Genomic DNA, 24,564 nt, shown 5'->3' on the forward strand with positions numbered 1-24,564 from the left:
TAATTGATGAAATGTTCAAAGCATGTGAATAGGCTATTTTCAGGGGAAGAAAACCAAGCTCTCAATAGCCATATGAAAAAAAAAATGCTGTAAATCACCAACAATTAGAGAAATGAAAATTAAAATAATTCTGTGGTTCCACTTTATCACATCTATAAGATTGACACAGTTGACAGAAAACAGCAAATGCTACAGAGACTGTCAACAGATCCTGTGGTTGTGGCAAGCAATTTGGAACTAAACCTCCAGAACCATTAAACTGAGCATACTTTTTGACCCAGAGGTACTGCTACTAGGTCTATACCCCAAAGAGAACAAGGAAAACGGGAAAGGACTCTTCTATAAAAACAGCAACTCTTTTTGTGATGGCAAAGAATTAGAAACTGAGAATGTCCATCAGTTGGGGAATGGCTGAACGAGTTGTGGTATATGATTGTGATGAAATACTATCGTGTTACAAGAAATAATGAACATGGTGGTTTCAGAGAAACCTGAGAAGACTTGTATGAATTGATGCAAAATGAAGTGAGCAGAACCAGAACAATGTACAAAGTAACAGCAACATTGTAATGGTAAGACTTAGTACTAATCAACATAGAGACCCGCCATGATTACAATGAATGAAACATGCTGTCAACCTCCAGATAGAAAGTGTATATACTCAGAATGCAGATTAAAGCATATTTTCTGCTTTGTCTTTCTTTTGCTTTTTAGACATGGCTAATGTGGTCATTTGTTTTTCATGACCACATATATTTTTAATGTCAGTGAGAGGGAGAGTGGGGAGGGGGAGAATTTGAAGCTAAATATAAAAATAAATTAATTAAAAACAAACTGATTCACCAGCCCTTGAAGTCAGGAGGACCTGAGTTCAAATCTGGCTCCAGACCAAACACTTGACTAGCTGTGTGACCCTGGGCAAGTCACTTAACCCCAATTGCCTAAAAAAAAGAAAAGAAAAAAAACTAATTTTACTCCTTCCCTGTACTCCAACAAGACTTAGCTAAAATGCCACTTTCTATAACAAGCTTTTCCCTGATCCTCCTTAAAGCTTTAACGCCTTTCCTCCAAAGATTATCACTAATTTATTCAGACTGTATCTTGTTTGCATGTAATTATTTGGATATTATCTACCTCGTTAGACTGAGAACTCATTGAGGGCAGAGACTGTCTGTTTCTGCCATTAATATGATGCTTGGCACACAGTAGGCACTTAAAAAATGCTAGCTGATTTGACTTCATTAACTTATGTGCACATTACTTTTTGACATCTGCATTTCATTTTCATTTTCTGAAGGCGAATGGGCCAGACCCGAGATGTTCATGTCTAACCAGAACAAAGTGAATTCAAGGCAGGAAGGAGGTTCTGGTTTCTTTGTGGATATTATAGAAAAACTCCTAAGTACCTTACTATTGTTGCTGTGCAGATTATTAAAAGAAAAGATGCAGGCTTGGAAGAGAGGAGCCCTTGTCAGTGCTGACTTATGATTATTTATACAGATGGATCAACCTCCATGTAACAATGAGCAGAAACTCCGTCCTGATAGAAGCCAAGCCCTTCGGGACCGATTGAGAGGAAAGGGACTACCCACTGGTAAGAAGACTGATCATGAACAGTCACATGCTGACTTTATCTATTCCTGCCATAAAACATTCTGATTATCAGGAGCAATTATAAATGTATGAGTAAATTAAATCAAAAGATGGAAGAAATCAATTAGCTATGAGCATGATTCTGGTTCTTCCCACAGAAATCAATAAATCAATTCTTTAATATTATTCACATGACTTGATCATAATGTTAATACACTGTAATTTTCCAGAGAAAATAATTTCCATTTTAACCCTCATTATTATTACATTAGTAACATTCATTTAGTTTATAATGGTTTTCCTGTTGTGCTAAGAAAATATTAAAAGTTGAGTAAGAAAAATGATAGAAAAAATCATTGATTCCTTGAACACTGTTGAAATTTAATCTAGAAGACAAACATAAATAACCTGAATGACTTTTTTCAGTTGAATTATTTCATGCCTATTTTTATGGTATAAGAAAAATATCTTTCTCTTCCGTGTGCCAGTATATTTTTATGAGGTGAATCTGTAAGTTCTTGCTTCTTTATTTTTTTCAGGAACAATTCCGAACTGTGATTTCATCAGTGTAGAAAACTCCCAATGAAGAAATTTTCTTTTAGGATGTAAATTAATACATGGTATACAACCTATAGTTTTAGAGAAATGCATGGGCCGCTGAAAAGTTGAATGACTTCCCTACTGTCACAGAGCCACCCACATCACAGGCAGGACCTGAAACCAGTTCTTTCTGATTCTGAAGTCACTTCTTTGTCCACTCTGCCTTGCTGCTTCCACAGTTTCTACTCAGATATGAGAAGAGCAAAGGCTTTTAAAATAGTGAAAAGCTGGGACTGAGACCCCACTTCACTCCTGAGGGTCAGAACCACACAGCTGCTGCTTGCTTTTAATTTACTCCTCCCTCAGTGCATATCACCCTCAGTCACCACCACCAAGAGCCAGGTTCCCTCCTCAGTGCTCCTTCAGTCTATGCCTAGGAACTGTCTAGTGGTGTCAGTACTGCCAGTTAGCATCTGTTCCTGTACCCTACACAAGGGCAAAGCCCCTCTGGGCTGCATGTGGGACCTCTCCATTACCTTAATTTCTAAATATATTCCTTTTCCTCCACCCCATTTCCCATCCAGCGTACCACCAAACAAAGAGGGAAAGAAGTATTGTTGAACTCACTTTTGGTAATTGAGAAATAGTCTCATTCCTGGAAAGGAAAATAGAATCCCTACCGCTAATACAGTATATGTATGAATTGTGGAATGTAAAGTTATCCAGAATCAATAATCTATCAGAGTTTTGACCTTTCAAAAAAATCCCACCTTTGCTTTTCTTAATCCCTACAATATTAGTCCCTCCCCTCAAATTGTATTGTATTATCTGTATTTAAGTGTTCCTCTGCTCGAATATTAGCACATTGAGGGCAGGGACCATTTTTCATTTTTGTCTGTAGAGCCCTAGCACTCCATATAGTGTCTTGAATACAGTAGGCACTTAATAAATACTTGTTGAATTGAATCGTAATGACATTGTTTTAGCAAACTTAAAAAACCAAAAGTGTGAAAAGTATATTAAAGATATAATTTAATTGTTTCTTGGTAATTCAGATGACACTTTGGGATTGTGAGTGTCTCATGGTCATGATTGTGAGCGTCAGTTCTCATTGGACAATACTGCAGGTGTAAATTTTGGAGAAGAGTGGCCTGAATATTTAATGACCCTATGACATACTCTGGAAGTTGCTTTAAGATAAATAACATTTCCAGGTTGCAGCTTGTTTGTTTGTCATTTATATCATTGTTACGTGTAGATGACGTGCAAGGTCTTTTCTTTTCTCTTTTTTTTTTGGCGAGGCAGTGAGGTTAAGTGACTTGCCCAGGGTCACACAGCTAGTGAGTGTTATGTGTCTGAGGCCGCATTTGAACTCAGGTCTTCTTGACTCCAAGGCCAGTGATCTATCCACTGCACCACCTAGCTGCCCCCAAGCAAGATTTTTTCAAAAAAAAGTTTATTTGAGTCTTCTAGATTCTAGGTAAATGGTATTTAATTAAAACATAACCTTATTATTTGGGTTGTTCATAAAACTGTATACCTTTTTATTTAATTGTATGAACAAATCCAGCAGAAGTAAAGACAGATATCATGACCAGGTTGGCCCTAGGAGGTGGATTCTTTAACTGTGGAAGTTGATGATCTTAAAATAAAATTTAAAATGACCCTCACTCTATATGGCCAGCAATGGTAGAATATATTGAAAGTTAAGTAGAGATTGATGTTAAATGGATGACCTAATGAGATAAGTAGAAATCTATGACAAAAGTTTGCTATATAATGGTTCATTGGCATGGAGGAGTGAGCTTTTACAAATTAATTTTTAGCTCTGAGTGGAAAACCTGAAAAAGGTTATTTCTCCTTGTTTGATTTTTGTGATCCTTCCCATGGCTAAGGCATGAATCTCCAGCTTCTCATGTAACTTCCTTACTTCTTATGAAATGGCCTATGCTGAGCAGAGAGAAGTCAGGCCTTTCTTGCCCAGTTAAAAGTTGTGGATTATTCCACAATCACTATGGCTTGAGAGGGTCTCTTCTGACTCCATTGGCACAGGATCAAGGTGGGATGCATTTTGGTGAGAACAGCTAAGTTAATGCTGCTTTGTAAAAACTATAGACAACATTTTTAAGTGAGATTTTTTAAAGACATGCTGAGGAGTAGAACTTGTGCAGAAAAAGTAAATGTAGTAGATGGATAACAAAGTGGGAGTGTTGTTGGTTAAAGGGGATTTCTTTGGAGTCTTGCTATTTCAGTTTAGGGAAGCTGCATTTCGATTCACAGTCCTGAAGTTAGCATAAGCTAACTGTGTCCCTAGGATCAAGGGTTTTTGTGCTGTTGAACAGTTTTACATAGAGCATTTCAAAGGATTGTTTTCGCTATTTTTAGCTTGTGACTTTTTACACAGTACTCTCCATAAGGAAAGCTTTTATAGTTCAGTTTTAAGTTTTTAATTTATTGGATTTCTGAAAATAGGGCCATGACCTCCCACTCTTTCATGTCATGTTCAGCCCTATTTCCTTTGCAAGGCCGCCTCCATTGTTCTGGGCACAGTGATTTTACTGTTTATAATATGGGCAATACTGAAATTTAGACTGCAAGATTTTACTTCATCTAATTATTTCCTCTTAAGAGATTTTTTAAAACTCCTCTTTGATAGTTGCAGTTAAAAGAAAATGTTTAAGGGAATAGAATCAAAGCAGAATGCCTTGCCTTTGGCCAAAAGAGCAGAAAGAGCTTCACATTTGCCATCTGATTTATTCTCTGTTGTGAGCCTGTCAGTGGTTCAGTGCCAAAGGGGCATTGTGCTGATGAGTGGCCCAGTCCTCTGTCTGTTGGAGAACAACTTTATTTGGTTTTGAAAGGTCTCAAAGCTGTTTTAAGCGACAAAAAACTTCTCTTATTGAAACTCTGTAAGAAAAGTCCAGTGCTGCACATAGGAACACATCTGCCCGCCATCAGACTAACATTCCTCGCTGTCCGTCACCCTACATAACCAAGCAGTTGCCAGGCGTTTTCTCTACCTGTGCAACGTCTCACATCCATCCCTTTCTTTTCATTTACAGCCACCACCTTAATCACTTCTGTTACAGCCTAAAACCTCTTTGGTTTTCCTGTCTCAAATGTCTCCTCTCTTCAGCCCTTCCTCCACATAGCTCCCGGGGGGGGGGGGGCGGTTTGTTAAGCCCAGCTCTAACCATCATGTCACTCTTCTTCATTCCATTGCTTCCCTGTTGCCTCTAGGATAGCGTATAAACTACTGGGTTTTGATTTTAAAGCTTGTTGCAACCTGACCCCAATGTAGCTTTTCAGACCTCATTATTCATTACCTCTCTTCCTGTACTCTGTGATTCAGTCACATTGGCTTTCTTGCTATGCTTCAACCCTCATGCCTGCAAGGCACTCCCTTTGCACCTCTACCTTGTTTACCTCCTGATCCACGTCCACCCTCATGCTTCATTCAAAACACAGCTCAAGGACCACCTTTAAAATGAAGTTTTTCCTCTTCCACCAAAATCTGGGGCCCTCCCTCCCAAAACTATCTTGAATTTGTTTTGAATATGTTTTCTGTACACTTAAGCATGTACATGTTCTCTCTTCTGATAGAGTGTAAGCTGTCTGAGGCAAGACCTGTTGCATTTTCTTTTTTGTATCCCCAATACCTAGCACAGTGTCCAAAACGTAGTAGAACACTTAATAAATGCTTGCTTGCATATACTAATAGGATATAAATCATATTGAGTACACTTAGTAATTTTAGCCCTATATGACAGGTTTCTATATATAATTATTATTGAGCTATATTTACAAAGCCCTACATCTGGAAGACATTGGAAATGTCACATTTTGTTTTCATCAAACTCGGTATTTCTATAGCTCTCTGATCTTATCCAAGTGTGAAATTTCTCAAGATAGTACAGATCAGCCATCTCTCCATCCCTACTCTTCTGCACTACTCTTTTTCTCCTTAAATCCTTGAGATGAAATTTACCCAAGTTTCAAGGTGCCTTCCTTTGGCTCCTCTAACATATGGATACTGTTTATTGGTTATCTTTTCCTTTCACCGTATGAGCATCTCTCCTCCTTCTATGGTTATACAGTGTAATGACACTGTGAGAAGTGGTGCAAGATGTGCAGACTTAGAGAGTCCACCCCCAAATGTTCACCTGGACTATTTGTGCCCGACCTGTGGTAGAACGTTCTGAGCTCGTATTGGTCTGATGAGCCACAGTCGGACACACTGAAACTTGACTCTAGCATAGTGATGTCATTTTGGTACTCTTCGAGAACAAAGGACAATAACCAGCCAACCAACCAGCCAGGTGTAATGACATCCCTTTATGCTAATTGTCCTACCAGATTCTTTGTTGTTTAACATAGTGCAAGCTCTTCAGACCTACCTGGGCATTTCTGTTGCTCTTTGGATGACCTCAAACTTCTTTCGATACTGTGATATTCCATGACTCATCCCAAGAAGAGAATTGATACTAAAAAAGGTGTACCTTTGTTTGAGGGAGAAAGATGAAGTCATTAAGAAACTGTGCATTTTCCCAAAGGTTCTCTTCTTTTCAGTTCTGGGTCCCCTTTATTTTCCATGTATTGTTGAAAAAATATATACTGTTGGACTAGGTCTATGGGTTATTCTTCCAACTTTCTTTCACAGTAGAACATTACTTATTCTTCATACAGGTGGTTTTATATCTGTGGACGTTTAGGTTGCTGAACTCATTTGAGTGATTATGGATCACACCTTGTTGAAAAGAGCCCTCAAGGCTGTGTATTGTGCTGTCGAGTCATTTTTTTTCATAGTTAACAAGCAATGAGCATTGTAGGCTTTTGTATTTACTGTGCTTTTCAGATAGTTGTGTGACTGTAAAGACTGTAATCTTGTTAGATGTTATTTTTAAAGCCTACTTAATCCTTCCTCAAAGGCTTATCAAGTATCCTCTCAGTGTTTGTGTAGATTACCCCAGAAAAATTTTGTAGAGATGGGAAAGTAGATGCAGGTTTTTTAATTGATTTTTTTTTTGGTACAAAATCTGTACCTTCTCATCTTCTGCAATAGCTAGTGACATAAAAGCCGCCATTGTTTTCTTGGAAACTTTTTAGTACATACTTATCATTAATGATGATAAATATCCCATGTCCCAGAAGATTATGTTCTTTCTTGCCTCTCAGAATGATGAAACCACTTCCTTCGTATGCCTCTCCAAGAAGAAACTACGAACCATATTAAGCTGCTCCATCCTTTTTATCTTGGTGTCATTTATATCAGTAATACCAAGATTATAGTAATTTAGTTTCTTCAGTATCATTTTTATTCTTTTGTCATTTATTAAAGTACCAACAGCTCGGTACTAACAACTAAGTTATTGTTTGTAGATAACCTGAACTCTTATTCTTGGCGTCTTCTGCTAATACTCTGAAACTTTCACTTCATGAGATGAAGGTTGCATGGGACTGAAGACTTTTCTATTTCATTTCCTTTGTTTGATGGGTTGTCTTGGCTAAAAAAATCATCACCACATATCTGTAATCGACCTTCTTAGCCTTAGTCCTTGGAAAAAATCTGTTACTAACACTATTTGAATTACTCATTGTAATGGCAGGGTGTGGCAAGCTTCAGATCCCCTTTTCCCCCAGGTCATAGATTCTCTTAACTCTTTCTGTAGAAAGATGTCATTCAGGAATCTGCTTTTTCTAAATATAAGACTAATTTCTGGGAGTCCAGAGTAGACAGAAAAAGAATATGGTTAATGAAGAGAGTAGAATAGTGAAGAAACGAAGAAAAATCCTTCTTGGAAAGGGATGCAAAAAATTGAAATTTTAAAAACTAATAAACAGGACTAGTTGAAAGGGAGAGGAAGGAGGAACCTACTTGACTGAAAAGGAAAAAAAGAGGATAAGAATTATAAACAGATAAAAATAGGAGAAAAAAAGGATCTACTAAGAAAAAGTGTGGAAGGAAAGAGATAAAAAAAATGAGAGAAAGTTATCAGGTATAAGGGGAAGAGAGCCAGTGGGGAACAGAACCACCTTAAAAGGAATTAGGTAGGGGCAGCTGGGTGGCACAGTGGATAGAGCACTGGCCCTGAAGTCGGGAGGACCTGAGTTCAAATGTGGCCTCAGACAAAACACTTGACACTTACTAGCTGTGTGACCCTAGGCAAGTCACTTCACCCCAATTGCCTTTAAAAAAAAAAGGAATAAGGTGAAGTAACTGAAGGAACATAATATTGTGTTTACAGTAGAAGAGGGAAAGATAGAGAAAAATATAAACCTAAGGCTCATAACTTTAAATATGAATAGATTGAATAATCCAATAAAACAAAAAAGAATGACAAATTGAATAAGAAAACAAACCTTACAATATGTTGCTTACCACAAATACAATTAAAAAAAAATAGAAATGAGGGGATGGAAAAAATTTACTGTGTATCAAGTGAATCTAAAAAAATTAGGGGTTGTAATCATGGTATCTGATAAAGCAAATCAACCATTTAAAAATATGAAGGGATAAACTATATTGTGCTGTAATAAACTATAGATGGCAAACCAGTGTCAGACTACAGTTAGTTAACCCAAGAAAGTATTCATCAAGTCCAAATTTATGTCAGGTTTGCAGGGGTGATTCAATATTAAGAAAACAGTATAATTAATAATTTTGAAACCCCCAGCATCCAAAATCACATGATCATCTCAACAGATAAAGAAAAGGCCTTTGACAAGTACAACACTCCTGTATACAAAAAACCTTACAAAGTGTAGGCACAGAGGGACCTTTTTTTAACATTATAAAAGGCATCTCTCTAAAAACCAAAAACAAGCATTCTTATGCAATGAAGATAAATAAAATCTTTTCTAATAAATATAGGGATGAAGCAGGTAAACCTGCTCTCACCCTATTGTTGTTATAATTCTAAAAATGCTAGAACAGCAATAAGATAGAAACTAAAGGCATATAAATAGGCGGAGATAAAACTGTACATCCCTGTTTACTTGATTATATGATTTACTTGGAAAATCCTAAATAATCAACAGGGATACTAATTGAAATAATAGTTTCAGCAAAGTTGCAGGCTATAAAAGCCTCAAAAACCAATAACATTTCTATATAATAATAACAACAAAACACAAGAAGCAATAATAGGGAAATCCCATATAAAATAACTACAATATGATTATAATTTTTTGGGATCAACTCACGAAAGCACACAAAACACTTGTCTCAATTCAGTTACAAAGTGCCTCTTAAAGAAATCAAGAACAGCTTAAAAGTTAGAGGACTATTCAGTGCTCATGACTAGGCCATGTCAATATAATAAAAATGACAGTGCTACCAAAATTAATTTATACTTTTAATGCCATAGGGAATCAAATTGCCAAGGGAATACATTACATAAATTGATAAAATAATAATAAAATTCATTTGGAAAAATGAAATATCAAGGGAAATAATGAAAAGAAGTAGAGATGGAAGAATATACTTCCAGACCTCAGACTATATTATAAAACAGTGGTCACCAAAACCATTAGTTGAGAGAGAGAATCAGAAACAGTAGAATTCAAACCATTGTTTGATGAAGTAGAAAACAAATTCCCTAGGGAAAAAAAAAACTTACTTGATAAAAACTGGGAGTACTGGAAAGCGATATGGCAGCAAGCAGGCTTAAACCAGCATGTTACACTATAGTCTATAATACATTCTAAATGGATATATGATCTTAATATTAAAGAGTATACTATAAATATATTAAAAGAGAAACAGATCATATGTCTCTTACAGCTATGGATAGGATATGTATTCTTAACCAAAAAAGTGAGAGGGGCAATTAGAAAAGTTAAAATAGATTACTTTTCATTTCAGTGAAACTGAAAAGCTTCTGAACAGATAAAATTAAGGCACCTAATATAAGAAGGGAAATGATTAAATGGGGAAAATAATCTATGTACCAAATTTCTCTGATAATGGTTTTGTATGCAACATGTAGAAAATACTAATATGTGTGTAAGAGACTAGTCATTCCCCAATAAATAAGTTGACAAAAGATATGAACAAATGGTTCTCAAAAGAATGTCAGAGTGTTAACAATTACATACATGAGGGCTCCAAATCACTAATCATGAGAGAGAAAAATCAAAACAACCCTGAGATTTTTCGCCCTACACCACCCAAATTAGCAAAAATGACCCCCCCAAATTACAGATGGTCAGTGTTTGATGGTTTCTGGAATGATTGACACATTACTACATTGTTAGTGGAGGTGTGAAAAGGTGTGACCATTTTGGAAGACAATTTGGAATTATTTAAATAAAGTGATTGAAATGCACATTCTCTTTGAAATGGAGACTCCATTGCTGTGCCTTTACTCCAAGAAAGTCATCATTCAAAAGAAAATCCCCATATACTCCAACTATAGCATCACTTTTTGTGATAGCTAAGAATCAGAAACAAAGTAGATCCATCCACTGGGGAGTGATTAAACAAATTGTGGGACATGAATATAATGGAATATTACTGTGCTGTAAGAAATGTGTGTGGTGAATACAGAGATGCATGAGGAGATCTGTATGACTGCAGAGTAACGTAAGCCAAGAAAACAGTATACACAGTAATGACAACAGTGTAAATGGAAAGAACAATGACACACAAAAAACCAAAAGTAAATGTAACAAAATTATAAAGGTCCAGCAGGCCTGGAATGAAGAGATATGAGAAGATACCCGCTATCTACCCTTTCATGGAGTTGGGAGGTCTGTAAGTGTTGCACATTGTATATTATTTTGGACTTTTTCAACACATTGATCAGTTGTGCTGATTTTTCTTTTCTTTTCTAAAAAAATAGTTGTTACATTGGATGGTTCCCTGGTAGGGGGAGGAAAGGGATATCCACTTGGGATGACTATAGTGATGTAAGAAACGTTTTTCTAAAAATCTTGCATGGGGGCAGCTAGGTGGGACAGTGGATAGAGCACCGGCCCTGGAATAAGGAGGACCTGAGTTCAAATGCGACCTCAGACACATGATACTTACTAGCTTTGTGACTCTGGGCAAGTCACTTAACCCCAACTGCCTCACCAAAAAAAAAAAAATAGCTTGGTGTCAGAATTTGGAAGGCCTCCAATACTTTAGGGGCAGCAAGAAGGCTCAGTGGATAGAGCAGCGGCCCTGGAGTCAGGACCAGAGTTGAAATGTGTCCTCAGACCCATGATACTCACTAGCTGTGTGACCCTGGGCAAGTCACTTAATCCTGGTTGCCTTGCCAAAAAAAAAAAAGAAAGAAAGAAAGAAACAATCAATACAATTTTATGTGATGTGGTTTTTTTTTAAAGACTTAAGTGAACCAATGCTGAGTGAAGAACCAGAATAATTTATACTGTTACACCAGTATTATAAAAATGAACAATTATGAGTGCTTTTTTAAACTGATGAAGAGCAAAATGAGCAGAACCAAGAGAACATATTTGTTACCAAAAAATTCTTTTTCTGTTTTTGAGGAGGTGGTAGGGAGAGAAAATAAATTCCTGTAGCATCCCCTCTCTATGAAAAAAAAACCAAGCAGCCAGCCACAATGTAAAAAGAAATCATTTTAAAGATTATGAGTACTATGGGCAATTAAGTGATCATTCATGATTCTGGAGGACCAGTGATGAACTATGCTTATCCATGACAAGAGGGGTGATGGATTGAGAGTACATAATCACACACCACACACACACACGCACACACACAACCATTGAGTTTTTATTTTTCTTGACTATGCATATTTGTTGCCAAAAAATTCTTTTTCTTCCCCCTCCCCCCCCCCGGGTGGGAGAGGAGATGGGAGGGAGAGAAAATAAATTCCTGTAATTTTTTTTTCATAAAGAGGGGATATTACAGATGTGAAATGCTACATTCAGAATCAAATTAGGTTACTCTAGTATTAGTTTTCCGTAACTATTTTACTTTGTTGCAAGAGACCATTCAAAAAGTGCAAGCAATCTGTAAAATATTGTAATGTAAAAACAAAACAAATCAGTAAAACGTCTTTTTTAAAAGAATTAAATAGTGAGCAGAACCAGGAAAACAATATTTTAAAGATAGGTTTGAAGGAACTAGCAATCAGTACAGTTCCAGAGGACTCATTATGGAACATGCTGCCCACATCCTGAGCATGGAGTAAGGGACTCACAGTGCAAATTGAGATTTTTTTTTATGGCCTGTGGAGGAATTTGTTTTATTTAACTGTGCATCTTTGTACTAGGGGTTTTGTTTTTCTTTTTCAGTTAAGGTCGAAGAAAGAGATAGAAAGTGGATTTTTGTTGCTCAAATAAAATTAAAAACAAAAAGAGGATAGTGTAAGGTGAAAGAACATTTCATTGTCCAGTTTGTGTGGAACATAAAAATGCCTTAAGGGAAATAGGTTGAAAATCGTTTGGAAAAGTGCTTTGCAATTATTTTACAATTTACAATTTTTTTGTTGGCACAATGAGCCTGAATGAAATGTAAAAATGTAAATGTCAAAAATGTAAAAAAGCTAATATTGTATGTCATAGTGATACATTTTGTTCACCTAAAATGTACCCACATCCCATAACTCAAATGTTATTTGGAGGTACTTAGAAATAATTCCTTAGGGATGATTTAACATTTGGGGGAGGAGGCAAAGAGGAATCAAAAGTAATTTCCACTCCGGTTTGGAACTTGGTTTCTATTACATTTAGGTGTTAGAATAGTTTTTCGGTCATAACTTGTTACAGAAAGTGCTGTCAAATGGCTGGCTTCTCTCATCATATGGCTGCTTGGAATGAGTCAAGTTAATAAGCATTTATTAATCATTTCCTATATGCCAAGCACTGCGCTATGTACTGGGCATACAGAGAAAGGCAAAGACCCTCAAAGAGTTCTTGTGTTAATGTTAGATGCGACATACCAACAACATTGTACATGTAAGCTAAGTACAGGGTACATACATTGGACATTGAGTGCTCATGGGATTGTATTCGAGAGTGACAAACACCAGTGGTTGGATAGTTACGTTTGGCCACAGAGCCGGAGGCAAGCACTGCTTTAACCCCTCAGTTGGTGCCCATCATATGCTGGTTATTACATCTGAAACTACAATCACCTAAGTTCTCTAAGGACACCAGAACTATAATAACACAGAGCATCAACTTCCTTTCAGTGGGATTCATGGCAAGACCTTGAGGCTCTTAGATACTGCCCTTGCTTTCAGTCACTCACCCTTTTCTTTCCTTGGACTGCGTCTCATACCTTTGTGGGCTCCTGACAGAATTGTCTTGTCATTTCTGTTCCTTAGAAGGAGAGCTCCTGTAGCCTTAGAGCCTTTCTCATTAGAATAAATTGAGGTCCACATTGGTGTTTAAGATGTGGGATTCAGGTCCTCTGACTTTGAATAGTAATAATAGGAATGCAAGTATTGTGCTTCTGTTTTGCAGGTGAGGAGAGAAAGGCACAACAAGAATCAGTGAAAAAAAAAAAAAGAATCGGTGCCTTTCCCAGGTTCACTTGACCAGCAAAGGTTGGAACTTGAACTCTGGTCCTTCACCTCCAAGATTGTCTCTTTCTACTACGTTCTTCATAGTTGTATGCATGTAGGGAGCCCTCTACCACCAATATGTCTTCTTTCTTACCTCTTTCTCAAATTGATCATATGCCTACAATCTTCCCCCCTTTTCCTTTTTTTTAAAAAAATAATTCCATCTCAATCCCATTTCTTATATTTTTAAAATATATATATATATATAATTGTACATATAATTATATTTCTTTTATGTTTTTAAAAAAATATGTAGGACAGAAATAGGGCAAAACCAAGAAGTTTCTATCAAGGGTAGAAATTGCCAAATAGGAAATTAAAGCTTACTCTCAGGAAAGATTTCTTTTAAATTAAAGCTAACCAAATGTGAAATGGGCCACACTAGGATGTAGTGGGTTTTCACTCACTAGAGGTCTCCAAGAAAGGCAGAATGACCACGTTTTTCAGGTATGTCCTGAGGGGAGTCTGGCTCAGGTACAGTTTGGACAGGGCAGCTTCTGAGCTCCCTTCCAATTTTAATTCTCCGATATAGTGTTCTGTTAGAATTTTAAATGCCTAATACATTTAGAAGTGAAATTTGCCCACACAGACATCATAGATGTTTCTCTCTACCTCCTCTTCCTCCTCTTAGTTGGCTGTGTTTTTCCTTTAAACAAGTACGTTTTACATATATTTTTAACGTTATATTAACTAACCTCCTTTTCTCCAATTCGTTTAATTTTTAGTATTGCAAAAATATTTTTAATATATTTCACTGCACACATACTACTTTGAGCTACTTGACAGGCTCTTGTGCGCTATCCTGGAAACCAAAGTACCCTTTAGAACATTATTTCTATGAAGAAAAAAAAATTGCCAGTTTCAGTAATAAAAGCCAGGACCTCTTGTTTGTGTACTTTAGACAAGGTTTGAAAATTGCACTCCCAATATATTACAGTTTATAGAGCCTTTGACTATTCACTATAACATGTATTTTACTCATCACAAAGTAAACATCAGTAAATCATAGAAAGTACAATTTGTGCATCAATGAATCAAAATTTGGGCATTTATAAAAAGCGGGAATTTAAAAAACAATATCAATTTTACTTAATAGACTAAACTAGAGCTGCTTATGAGGTAGTAAACATTTGATTTGTATCTAGAAGATAGCAGAAAGTAAGACCTACATAATCTAATGTTCAATCAGTTTCTGGGAAATAACATTATAATAGTTTGGATAGTGGCAGAACTATTTCTGTCATCAAAATAAATGAGGTAATGCATATATATTTATTTTCAAATGCTCTAAGGTAACATTTCTTTGGTAATTTATTTGGATTCCACCTCTCAAGAATATTAGGAAAAATATCTAGTCACTTGCAATTTTAATGCCAGTGTGGATTCTAGAAAAAAAAATGTGTGCATACATGATCGATTCTTGTCATTGCAGGAAGAAGCTCCACTTCTGATGTACTAGCTGTACCCAAGGCTGCGTTCTCTCAGCAGAGTTTTCTTAACAAAGGGCTTAGTAAGTCTATGGGATTTCTCTCCATCAGAGACACACCAGATGAGGAAGATTATTTCAAGGATCTTTCTTCAAATTGCAACCCTGAATATGAAGATTCAGAAGGCCTTGTTCCCTTTATCACTATAAAACTAATGGCACAGAAAGAAAAGGTAACCTTGGCCCGAGTGTACTTCATAAGCAGAAGGTTTGGGCTTCATCACTGGACTTGGTCTGCTCCTCTGACAGCCCAGCCAATGAAGACATGCTCTCTGGAGAGACTGGCAGACTTCGTCACTGTTTCCCCGAGGCATAAAAGCTCAAGTCTCCACGGCTCCTAGAAAGAAGGAGGCAAGATACTCAGATGGGAGTCTAGCCTTGGATGTGTTTGGTCCTCAGAGACTGGTCCCAGTTCGACATATGCCAGAGTTACCCACCTCACCAGCGATATCAAGTGCCTTGGACAGGATACGGGGAAGGCAGAAGAAACTCCAAGTGCTGAGGGAAGCCATGAACATAGAAGGTGAGTAGTTGTGTGTGTGTGTGTGTGTGTGTGTGTGTGTGTGTGTGTGTGTGTGTGTGTGTGTTGGGAGAAGGCTGGGAATGGAATATTAATCCTTGACTGTCATAATGAAGAAGGTCTAAACCATTTGACAAATAAAACATTTATCTTGGAAGCTTGTGCCCACTTGGAAGTCTTCCCAAATGTCCTTTACTCCTCAAGGTCCCTTTCCCCTTCTCTGTCAATTCAAGACTTCATGTTCCCTGTTCAGTCAAACCTCATTACTTCTAGGCAGCCTTTCTATGTGAGCCTCCAGGTCTAGTCACTCAGCATTCTCTCAGTATTTATTCTAGAATTTACATCATGGTCATTTACATTTGTACAAAGAGTTGTTCATGTGTTTTCTCTTTTTGATATTTGTTCATTTCTATTCTGTTTTTATCGTGAAATCACAGAGGTCATTGGCCATGTCTAACATTTCCTTTCTCTGTCCTTCTGATCACTTCATGTGGCTCTCTGAACACTGTGAAAGTTCAGGAGGTATTGACTAACTTACTAGAGTCAGAATTGTTGCCCTACTCTTAGTGTCGTGTTTACTTTATACAACAAAGATTCTTATTTCAGGGGAAGGTGCTTCAAATGTATGAGATGTATATAGATTCACTCTGGTGGCAGGATGTTTTATACCAAAGGAGATGAATTGAGTCCAGTCACTCAGCCATTAGTGACTCATCTCTCTCTGGGCATAGGCAATGTCACGTAGCACAGAGAGCACTGGATCAATGTTAGAAGGGACCTGGTTTAAAAATTAGGATTTTGACACTTCCCTGGGTGTCCTTTCACTTAGGCTGAATTTCCTCATATGTAAGATGAGAAGAATAAATCTTATTTAACCTCACAAAGTTAAGAGGAAAGTGCTTTGTACACTTTAAAATGCTGTAGGTGAGTGGACTTTTGGCTTTCTTATTCAGTGGATTGGAGAAGGGAGATAAGGAATACATTTCAGAATGTTCCTTTACCTTTCAAAGGATTTGAGTTTTATGCCATTTCTTTTCTTGGCAGTCTATTTTCTGGCAGGAAAAGAAGAATAGAAAGAAGCCTCATCTGTGTAGTTCTTGGTGTTCAAGAGAGGGCAAGTCAGTCAGGCAGGGCTGGTGGCTAAGCCAGGATCAGATTTTCAAGTCCAGGGTGTTTTTTTTTATGTTATTTGGACTGATTTTGTATCACCTGGTGACCCACCATTCCTAAGCCTTTAAGAGTAAGTAGGCAAATCACTGTTCACCATACCAGATTTTCTGCAGGTTTTTTTTGCATTTTTAGTAAAAATAAAGTTTTGCAGATGATAGAGATGTTGTTGGTTGGTTTCTTTGGTGGTTTCTACCCTCTCCCCACTCAAATTTTTAAGTAACATGAGAAATTATTATGGCTGGAGGAGCTCGAATGAATACTTACTAATTTTTGGCTATCTGTATCCACAGAGAGCATCATGCAATTTATTATGTTTTGAAACCAAATTTAGATTTTCCCCTTTCATAATTAAAAGTTTTCTTGATTTTCTTTCTCTGTCACTGTCACTGTCTAGAAATCGCCCACACCCCCACATTTTACATTTCCATTTTAACAAAGAAGTACATAACGGGTAAGCACATGAAGGCAGTGTGTTCAACAGTGTCAAATGTTACAGGGAGGTCAAAGATTTTAGGACTGAGAAAATATCGTTAGATTTGACTAAGAGATCATTGGTGATTTTGGAAAGGGAGGTATAAGTTGAATGATGAAGTTGGAAGCTAGGTTACAGAAAGTTTAGGAGAATGAGAGAAGTAGAGACACTGATTGTGGATGCCATTCTCAAGAAATTTAGCCAAAAAGTGGAAGAGAGAACATAGAATTATTATCCACCAGATATCTGGATAATTCAAGTCCACCATCATTAATGTATCATCCCTCTCTTCCAAGCTTCTAATCTGTTTTCAGACTCCTGACCTATAGATAGTCTTCCCAAATCTCTGAGTATTCCTAACATATATGTACACTCTCTGGTTGTTAATAACTGCTATGTTTATTTTCTGAAAAAGATGAAAAGATTTTATAAAATTATGGGCTAATAAAGTACATATGCAGTTTCAAGGGATACCTGTATTTCCTTTTTTTTTTTTGTTTGGTTTTTTTGGTGAGGCAGTTGGGGTTAAGTGACTTGCCCAGAGTCACAGCTAGCAAGTGTTATGTGTCAGAGGCCAGATTTCAGCTCAGGTCCTCCTGACTCCAGGGCCAGTGCTCTATCTACTGGGTCACCTAGCTGCCTCTGTATTTCCTTTTTCTATCCAGATGGTCTGTGGTACATTCCAATGATAAAAATTACTTGGGATATATGTCTCTGTTGGTCTTCACCCAAATGCTTTCCACACAATGATTCATAGATTTCCTCTAACTAGTATAGGTTCTTAATATGCTAGGATTAGGAAATTGGTTGGTGCCCCAACACTCTTTTACCCATCCAGTTGTTTGTTTTTTTTTTCAAATGAAAGGTGTAGTGATCCAAAGCCATACCCTAGTCATGGGCCTTCCTTGCAAGTCTCAGCAATGACTCTTATGTCAGATTTGTCTCCTTGGACGTCTGGTTCACTTTGCTTGTTGCCTTTTCTCTGTGCATATTTATGTAAACGTTTGGAGTCATAGTTTTATAGCTTTCTCCTTTCTTGACTTTTGTGAATTTCAGAGTGCCTCAACTGCTATCCTTCTTCCTATTTTATAATGACTTTCTGTGGTATCTAGGTTTGGTGGCCATGCTTAGGCAGTATTCTCCTTCTCCCATCCTTTTCACTTTAAATTTCATGAGCTCCCATCAGCAGAATAGAGGAGGTAGATAATTTATTCAACACTTGAGTGAAGCAGAGTTGACCTAGATAAGGTTTGGAGGGTGAATACTTAAAACTTCCCTTTTCCATTCTACACCATAACTATCGAGACTCTGCTGCTCCCTGTCTTGACCAGTGACTCCATGTCTGCCACCATTCTCCCTTTACATAGACTAACAAACTAGAACCTGAAATTCTACCCTTCCCCTACCATTCTGTGGGAGAAAATTTGCTCAATGTTGGAATAAACCATGAGGAAGAATTGACCCAGGTTGAGGTTTGGAGTTTAGGCCCTAAGACTCCACCAGCCTCCCTCAACTTTGGCCACTGGGGATTTGGATTTATAGACCACAACTTAAAATGTAAGAATGACAAGCTCCTGTCTAGAGGTGTACCTAACAAAGGCTGATAACAGTGTATTTGCCTGGGGTCTTGCAAATTCAACTCAACTGAACAGGTATTTTTTAAAGGGTCTCATATGTACCGGGAACTAAAACAAAACCATCCCCTGCCTTCTGGGAGCTTATGTTTTGAAGTGAAAAAATATATAGAATTAAAATTAAATACAAAATATGCACCATGTATTCATGGAAGGAGAGCACAGCTTTACTAGTAAGGGCAGTTTGTTAACAATAGAACAGGATTTCCCAAGGTTGGACAGAAAAGTAAGTTGGAGTGGGATAGGGCAGAGAACAACAAACACCATGATTACACCTTTTTACATCCTCACTCTCTTTCCACCCTTTTGTCACCTCCTAAAGCTTGGCAGTCATGGACTCCCTTCTTTTCCTTTCTCAATAAGAAATTTGTCTTGTCAGTTTTTATTTCTTCACTTTTCTTACTCACCTTGCCCTACCAAATTCATTCTTCTCCTTCAGTCTTCCTTCTTCCCTGGCTCTTCTCAGTCCTTTTCCTCCTTCGTATCGAGTCTCTTTCCTCCTTCTGTTTGAGTAGTGCTCCAACTTTTTTTTTTTCCAAATTCTCCCATGTTTCTCTTGTTGACATTCAGTCTTGGGCTTTCTTTACAAACAAGCTCCAGGCTTCCTTCTCAAGCCCTTTCTGCCTCATACTTCTTTAGAAGCCACCATCCTGATGGGGACAGAAAGTGGTCCACTGCCATAGATCACATAGGAGAAATAATCTGTGTCATCTTCTTTGATGAGTTTTTTTAATTTATGCCAAATGGCGTATCTTGGAGGTTTGAGGCATGCGTGTTTAATATTACTGGTGACATAAAGCAGCCTCTTGTAATAGAACTAGTAGCATAGTGTGGCATAGTGATAAGAGGATTGGCCTTGGAATGAGGAAAATCTGAGTTTAAGTCCTGCCTCTAAAATGTACTGGCTGTATGACCAATTCTGTTAGTGTCCTAGGCTGTTCTTAAGACTAAGTTACAGACAAGCTGACAATCTGCACATTGAAGGGAGTTCCCCACATGATGATGTCCCCAAATTCCCCATGTCTCCATGCCAAAAAAAAAAGAGGAAGGGAGAAGTCGCCTTTCTTTTTGATTTGTAATTAATTTTGAACTTAATAAACACAATATAAATGTGCATTTCTTATACAGAATAGAATAGAAAGAGGTTTGTACATGAAACTGTGAATCTGTATTATATATAACTTGCCTTTCTTTAGAAACATTTTATAAATCCAACATGTAACTTAAAAGCTTACCTGCTTGCCAGGTTGATTTCTTTCTTGCTTTCCATCTCTTCTTTGTATTTAAAAAAAATGCTTAAATGAACTTTTCTTTTTTTTATGTTTTAAGCTGACAAGTTTATGGTCCTAGAAAATAATTTGCACAAAACTACTTCTATAAAACAAAAATCAGATCTATCTTTCTAGAATGTATTTTTATGTCCAAATTAAATATCCTTTAAAAAGTTGGCTTTGTAATGCAAATACTACCACCTGAATTATTCTACCACTGTTACAGGGAATTTTCACGTTTATTCAAATCACATATACTTTGTAGCGTGTTTGATGTTGGGATTTGATATGAATCACACTTTTTAGGTACATAGCTGAGTAATGTATTAGTTTTGTTCTATCTTGCTCTTTTCCATAGTAAGTTGTATTAATTTGTGTAATTTGTGCAAATAAAGGCTCGGATTGCTAAAGTCAAGATTTAAGCTAGGGTTCAAAATACAGAAAGGGGACATAAAATTGGTTCACTTGATTCTCATCAAAAGAAATTTTCGTAGATGCTTTTTATGTGTGTTAAAATCAAGCAGATGAATGAATGTTTACATAGTACTTCTTTGTTTATATTTTAAATACTACCATGTTAAAGCATCGTGAATTACTAAATAATATAATTATTATTTCCACCATTGGCATCCTTGGTTCTTAGGAGCTGCTGTGAAGTATTATGGGGCTTTCAAGCCAGAACAGAACTCTAAAAATCATTCATTCCAACCTCATTTTACTGACAAAGAAAGGCAAGAGAAACTATGACTTACTTTAATTTGAACTGCCTCTAAATTTTGAAAATAAAACTACAGCGATGTGTCAGGACATGTAAAGTATTTACTTCAGATAACTTATGTGATCTTTAAAAGGATTAGTCCTCTGAAAGACCAGCTTCTCAGTCATGTGGACCTGAATCGTTGGCATTCAGCCGAGGGATGGGCTTTAGGCGTGGGGGAGTAGGCTTTAAATTTCTGTATAGTTTCCTGTCCAGTCAGCTCTGGATTGTTAAGGGCTTAATGTGCCGGTTGGATACTCTCTTATTCCACTCTCTCCTGACCTTAGGCTGGTTTGCTTTTCATCGCCTACACAGAGGCGGAAGGAGATCAAGTTTAAGAAGAGAATGCATTTCTAGTAACACAGTGGACTTCAGAATTGAAAGGCATCTTAAAAGCTTTCTAAGCCCTGAGCATGAGTCTTAGGAACAGCGTAGCATTTCTGACAAAGGAACTTCAGTAGGGAGCTCATGATTCTCAACTGCCCAGTTCCCCTCCCCTCTGCCACTTCGTTATGTTTTATTTTACCTACCTGTAATTGTTGGAAAGTTTTTTTCCTTATGTTGTGGCAAAATTTTACTTTCTATACCTCCTCCCCCTGCCCTTTCCTAATTCAGTTCTTTGGGCCAAGGATAACAAATTTTCTGTGACAGTCCTTCAGATATTTGAAGGCAGCTCTAGTATTGTCAGAATATTTTGGAGATAACTTATTTCCCAGAGCTAAGGTCCAGCAACAATAGGAATGTGTGGTGGATTTTATAAGAAACCCTTTTAGCATCTGTTAGTATAATCATGGTTTTTTACTATTTATATAATTAACATGATTACATTTAGTCTTCTTTATGTTGAACCAAGCCTGCATTCCTGGTATAAATCTATCCCGGTCATAGTGTAGGATTTTTCTAATGTTATTTTGCTAATATATTATGATCCTTGCTTCTTCGTTCTCCTCTACCGCACATATGCAGTTCGCTAAGTCTCGTCATTTCTGTCTCCACAGCATCTCTCCATCCTTCCTACTCACAAAGTTAGCGCTTGAGTCCGGGGCTCCATCCCCTCTCCCTGAGATTATTGCAAAAGCCTTTTGATTGGTCACCTTGCCTCGGGGCTCTTCCCATCTTACAACCAGTCCTCCACACAGCTGCCAAAGGGATTTTCCTAAAGTGCAATTATCACCCGCTTAATAGCTTTCAGTGGCTCTGTTACATCAGAGATCACAGAACCTGAGGTTTGGAATGTATCATTACTGGAAAGGAACCCCCTTCCACCCCCACCCCCCATCACATACCTCGTTATTGCTAAAAGCCCTCGGTTGAAACCATTGCCTACCCAGCAACCTGTTCCATTCTGGTTCTTAGGAAGTGTTTTGGTTTTGTTTTGTTTTTAAACTGATATTGCAAATTCCAGCCATTCAGCCCTCTGAGAGCATACTAAATCCCTGCCAGATGCCAGCCCTTTGAATTCCTAAAGACAGACAACTATGATATTTTCCCCCGATCTCTTTTCTCCAGGCTAAACACCCTTACTTCCTTTAATCGATCCTAAGATGACATGGACTCAAAGTCCTTCACCATACTGATTGCATTTTTCTAAATACTGGCCAGCTTATCAGTAGACTTCTTAAACTGTACTCCAGTTGAGGTCTGACAGAGAGACAGTCACTTCCTCCTACCTAGAAACTGTGTCTCCAGTGCAAACCAAAATTGCAGTAACTTTTTTAGCTTTCATATCATTTTCAGAAAAGCTTCCATCTAATCATACCTCTCCATGAGAGACCTCCTGTGTTATTGACATTGAACTGTTGAACAGCTGTTTCTAGTTTGGAGATCCAAACCAGTTCTGAATCACAGTCTAGTTCAAATCTCTCTGTTTTCTCCATTATAATAGTATCATGTGTTTTATTATGGAAGTGTTGCAAAATCTAGGTTAAAAAAAATACAGAATTCCCTTCATCTACCCTGTCCTAAAAGGGAATGAGGTTTAATTAAGGGAGTATTCTTTTAAAATCTGTTCTAGAATGCTGGTGTGGTAGCCCACCACTATAATGCTGATTACTTGGGGAAGCCAAGGCTAGTGGATTGCATGAATGAGACTCTCCTTTGCAGTAGGCATAAGGGACAATTAAGTCAGATATCAATATGGTGACCCCTTGGGAGTGGAGGGCCACCAGGCTGCCTAAGGAGGAGCGAATCAGGTGGGGGAGAGGTGGGTGTAGAATCAGGCCCATGAGTGATGCCTGCACTTCCAGTCTATGAGACAAGGAGACTTATTTTTCAACCAATCAATAAAATTGAAATTTATTCCTGAATTTTCTCTGGAATCCAAGTCAGCCTCCTTGGCCTATAGTTTACAAACTTTGTTGTCTTACCTTATTTGAAAATGGAGACAGTCTTTACCTTTTTCCAGTCCTGGGACACGTTTCCTATTTTCCATGGTCTTTCAGATATTGCTGACAGTGGCTTAGCAATCATTTCTGATAGTTCTTTTGATACCCAGGGATGTAGTTCTTCTGGGCCAGGTGACTTGAATTCACTAATAGCAAGTAGGTGATTTCTTGCTTTCTCTTATGTCTTATCAAATACGGCATTTAAAGCCTTTATAACTTTCATGTAACTAACTTTCTAGTCTTATTACACATTATTTCCCTTAATGAACTCAATGGTACAGGCAAACTGGCCTTCATGTTGTGCTTCTTCTTTACACTGATTGCCTCTCATGCCTGGGATGTACTTCCTTCTTATCTTCGTCTCTTAGTATCCCTAATTTCTTCCAAACTCATCTCAGGACCATTTCTGCAGAGCCTTTCATTACCCTCCCAGCTACTAGTGTTTCTCCCATACAATTACATACTCTGTGTGTGTGTGTGTGTGTGTGTGTGTGTGTGTGTGATATTTTCTCTGATAGAATTATTCCTTAAGGGAAAGAACGTTTAGATTTTTTGTTTGTTTGTTTCCCAACACATGGCTGGCACATAGTAATTGCTTAATAAATGGTGTGGAGTGAGGAATGGAAGATGACTGAGCATATATATGTGGGTGAGTGGAAAGGTGGTGCTGTCCTCAATAGAAATATGAAAGGGAGGAAACTGGATGGCTTTGGGGAGGGAGAAGATGATGAGTTCTGTTTCACCCAGGGTGAGTTTGAGGTGTCAGGGTGACATGTAGTTAGAAATGTCCCCTAGGTAGTTAGTTATATGAGTCTAGAGCTTCATAATTGAACCCTTGGGAGCTAATGATGGTCCCAAGAGAAAGCATGGGAAGAAAAGAGAAGAAAGTGCAGGACAAAACTTGGGACACCCTAGTTCTGAAAGAGGAGAGAAATAGGACAATAGTTTGAGGATTGGTAAAAATCAAAAGGGGATTTTTTTCCCATGAGGGAAACCAGGGAATAAGCCAGTAAGATGTAAAGAGATTAAAAATTATTGAGAGAACAGGAAGTGATTATAGATTATGAGGGGAGGCAGAGTATGGCATTAAATAGTCTTAACTCTTCATGGGAGGCCAGAATGAAAGTTCTGCGGGAAGACATCAGGGGAGTTTGAGATATAGAGAAGGGTATGAAAGGATGTTCACAGAAAAAAGCC

At 37.6% G+C, this 24,564-nt stretch overlaps 1 protein-coding gene across 1 annotated transcript in view; it reads left to right on the plus strand.

Moving 5' to 3' along the window:
* PTPN13 (protein tyrosine phosphatase non-receptor type 13) overlaps positions 1-24,564 on the plus strand; it is a 210,869-nt gene that overhangs the window by 57,469 nt on the left and 128,836 nt on the right. The window contains 4 exon segments of the mRNA XM_078148659.1: positions 1,501-1,594; positions 15,106-15,288; positions 15,291-15,470; positions 15,473-15,682. Of these exon segments, the coding sequence (XP_078004785.1) occupies positions 1,501-1,594; positions 15,106-15,288; positions 15,291-15,470; positions 15,473-15,682 (667 nt within the window).

This window comes from Phascolarctos cinereus, unplaced genomic scaffold (assembly GCF_003287225.1).
Source record: "Phascolarctos cinereus isolate Bilbo 61053 unplaced genomic scaffold, phaCin_HiC Scaffold_9;HRSCAF=440, whole genome shotgun sequence".
In the NCBI taxonomy this organism is placed as follows: Eukaryota; Metazoa; Chordata; class Mammalia; order Diprotodontia; family Phascolarctidae; genus Phascolarctos; species Phascolarctos cinereus.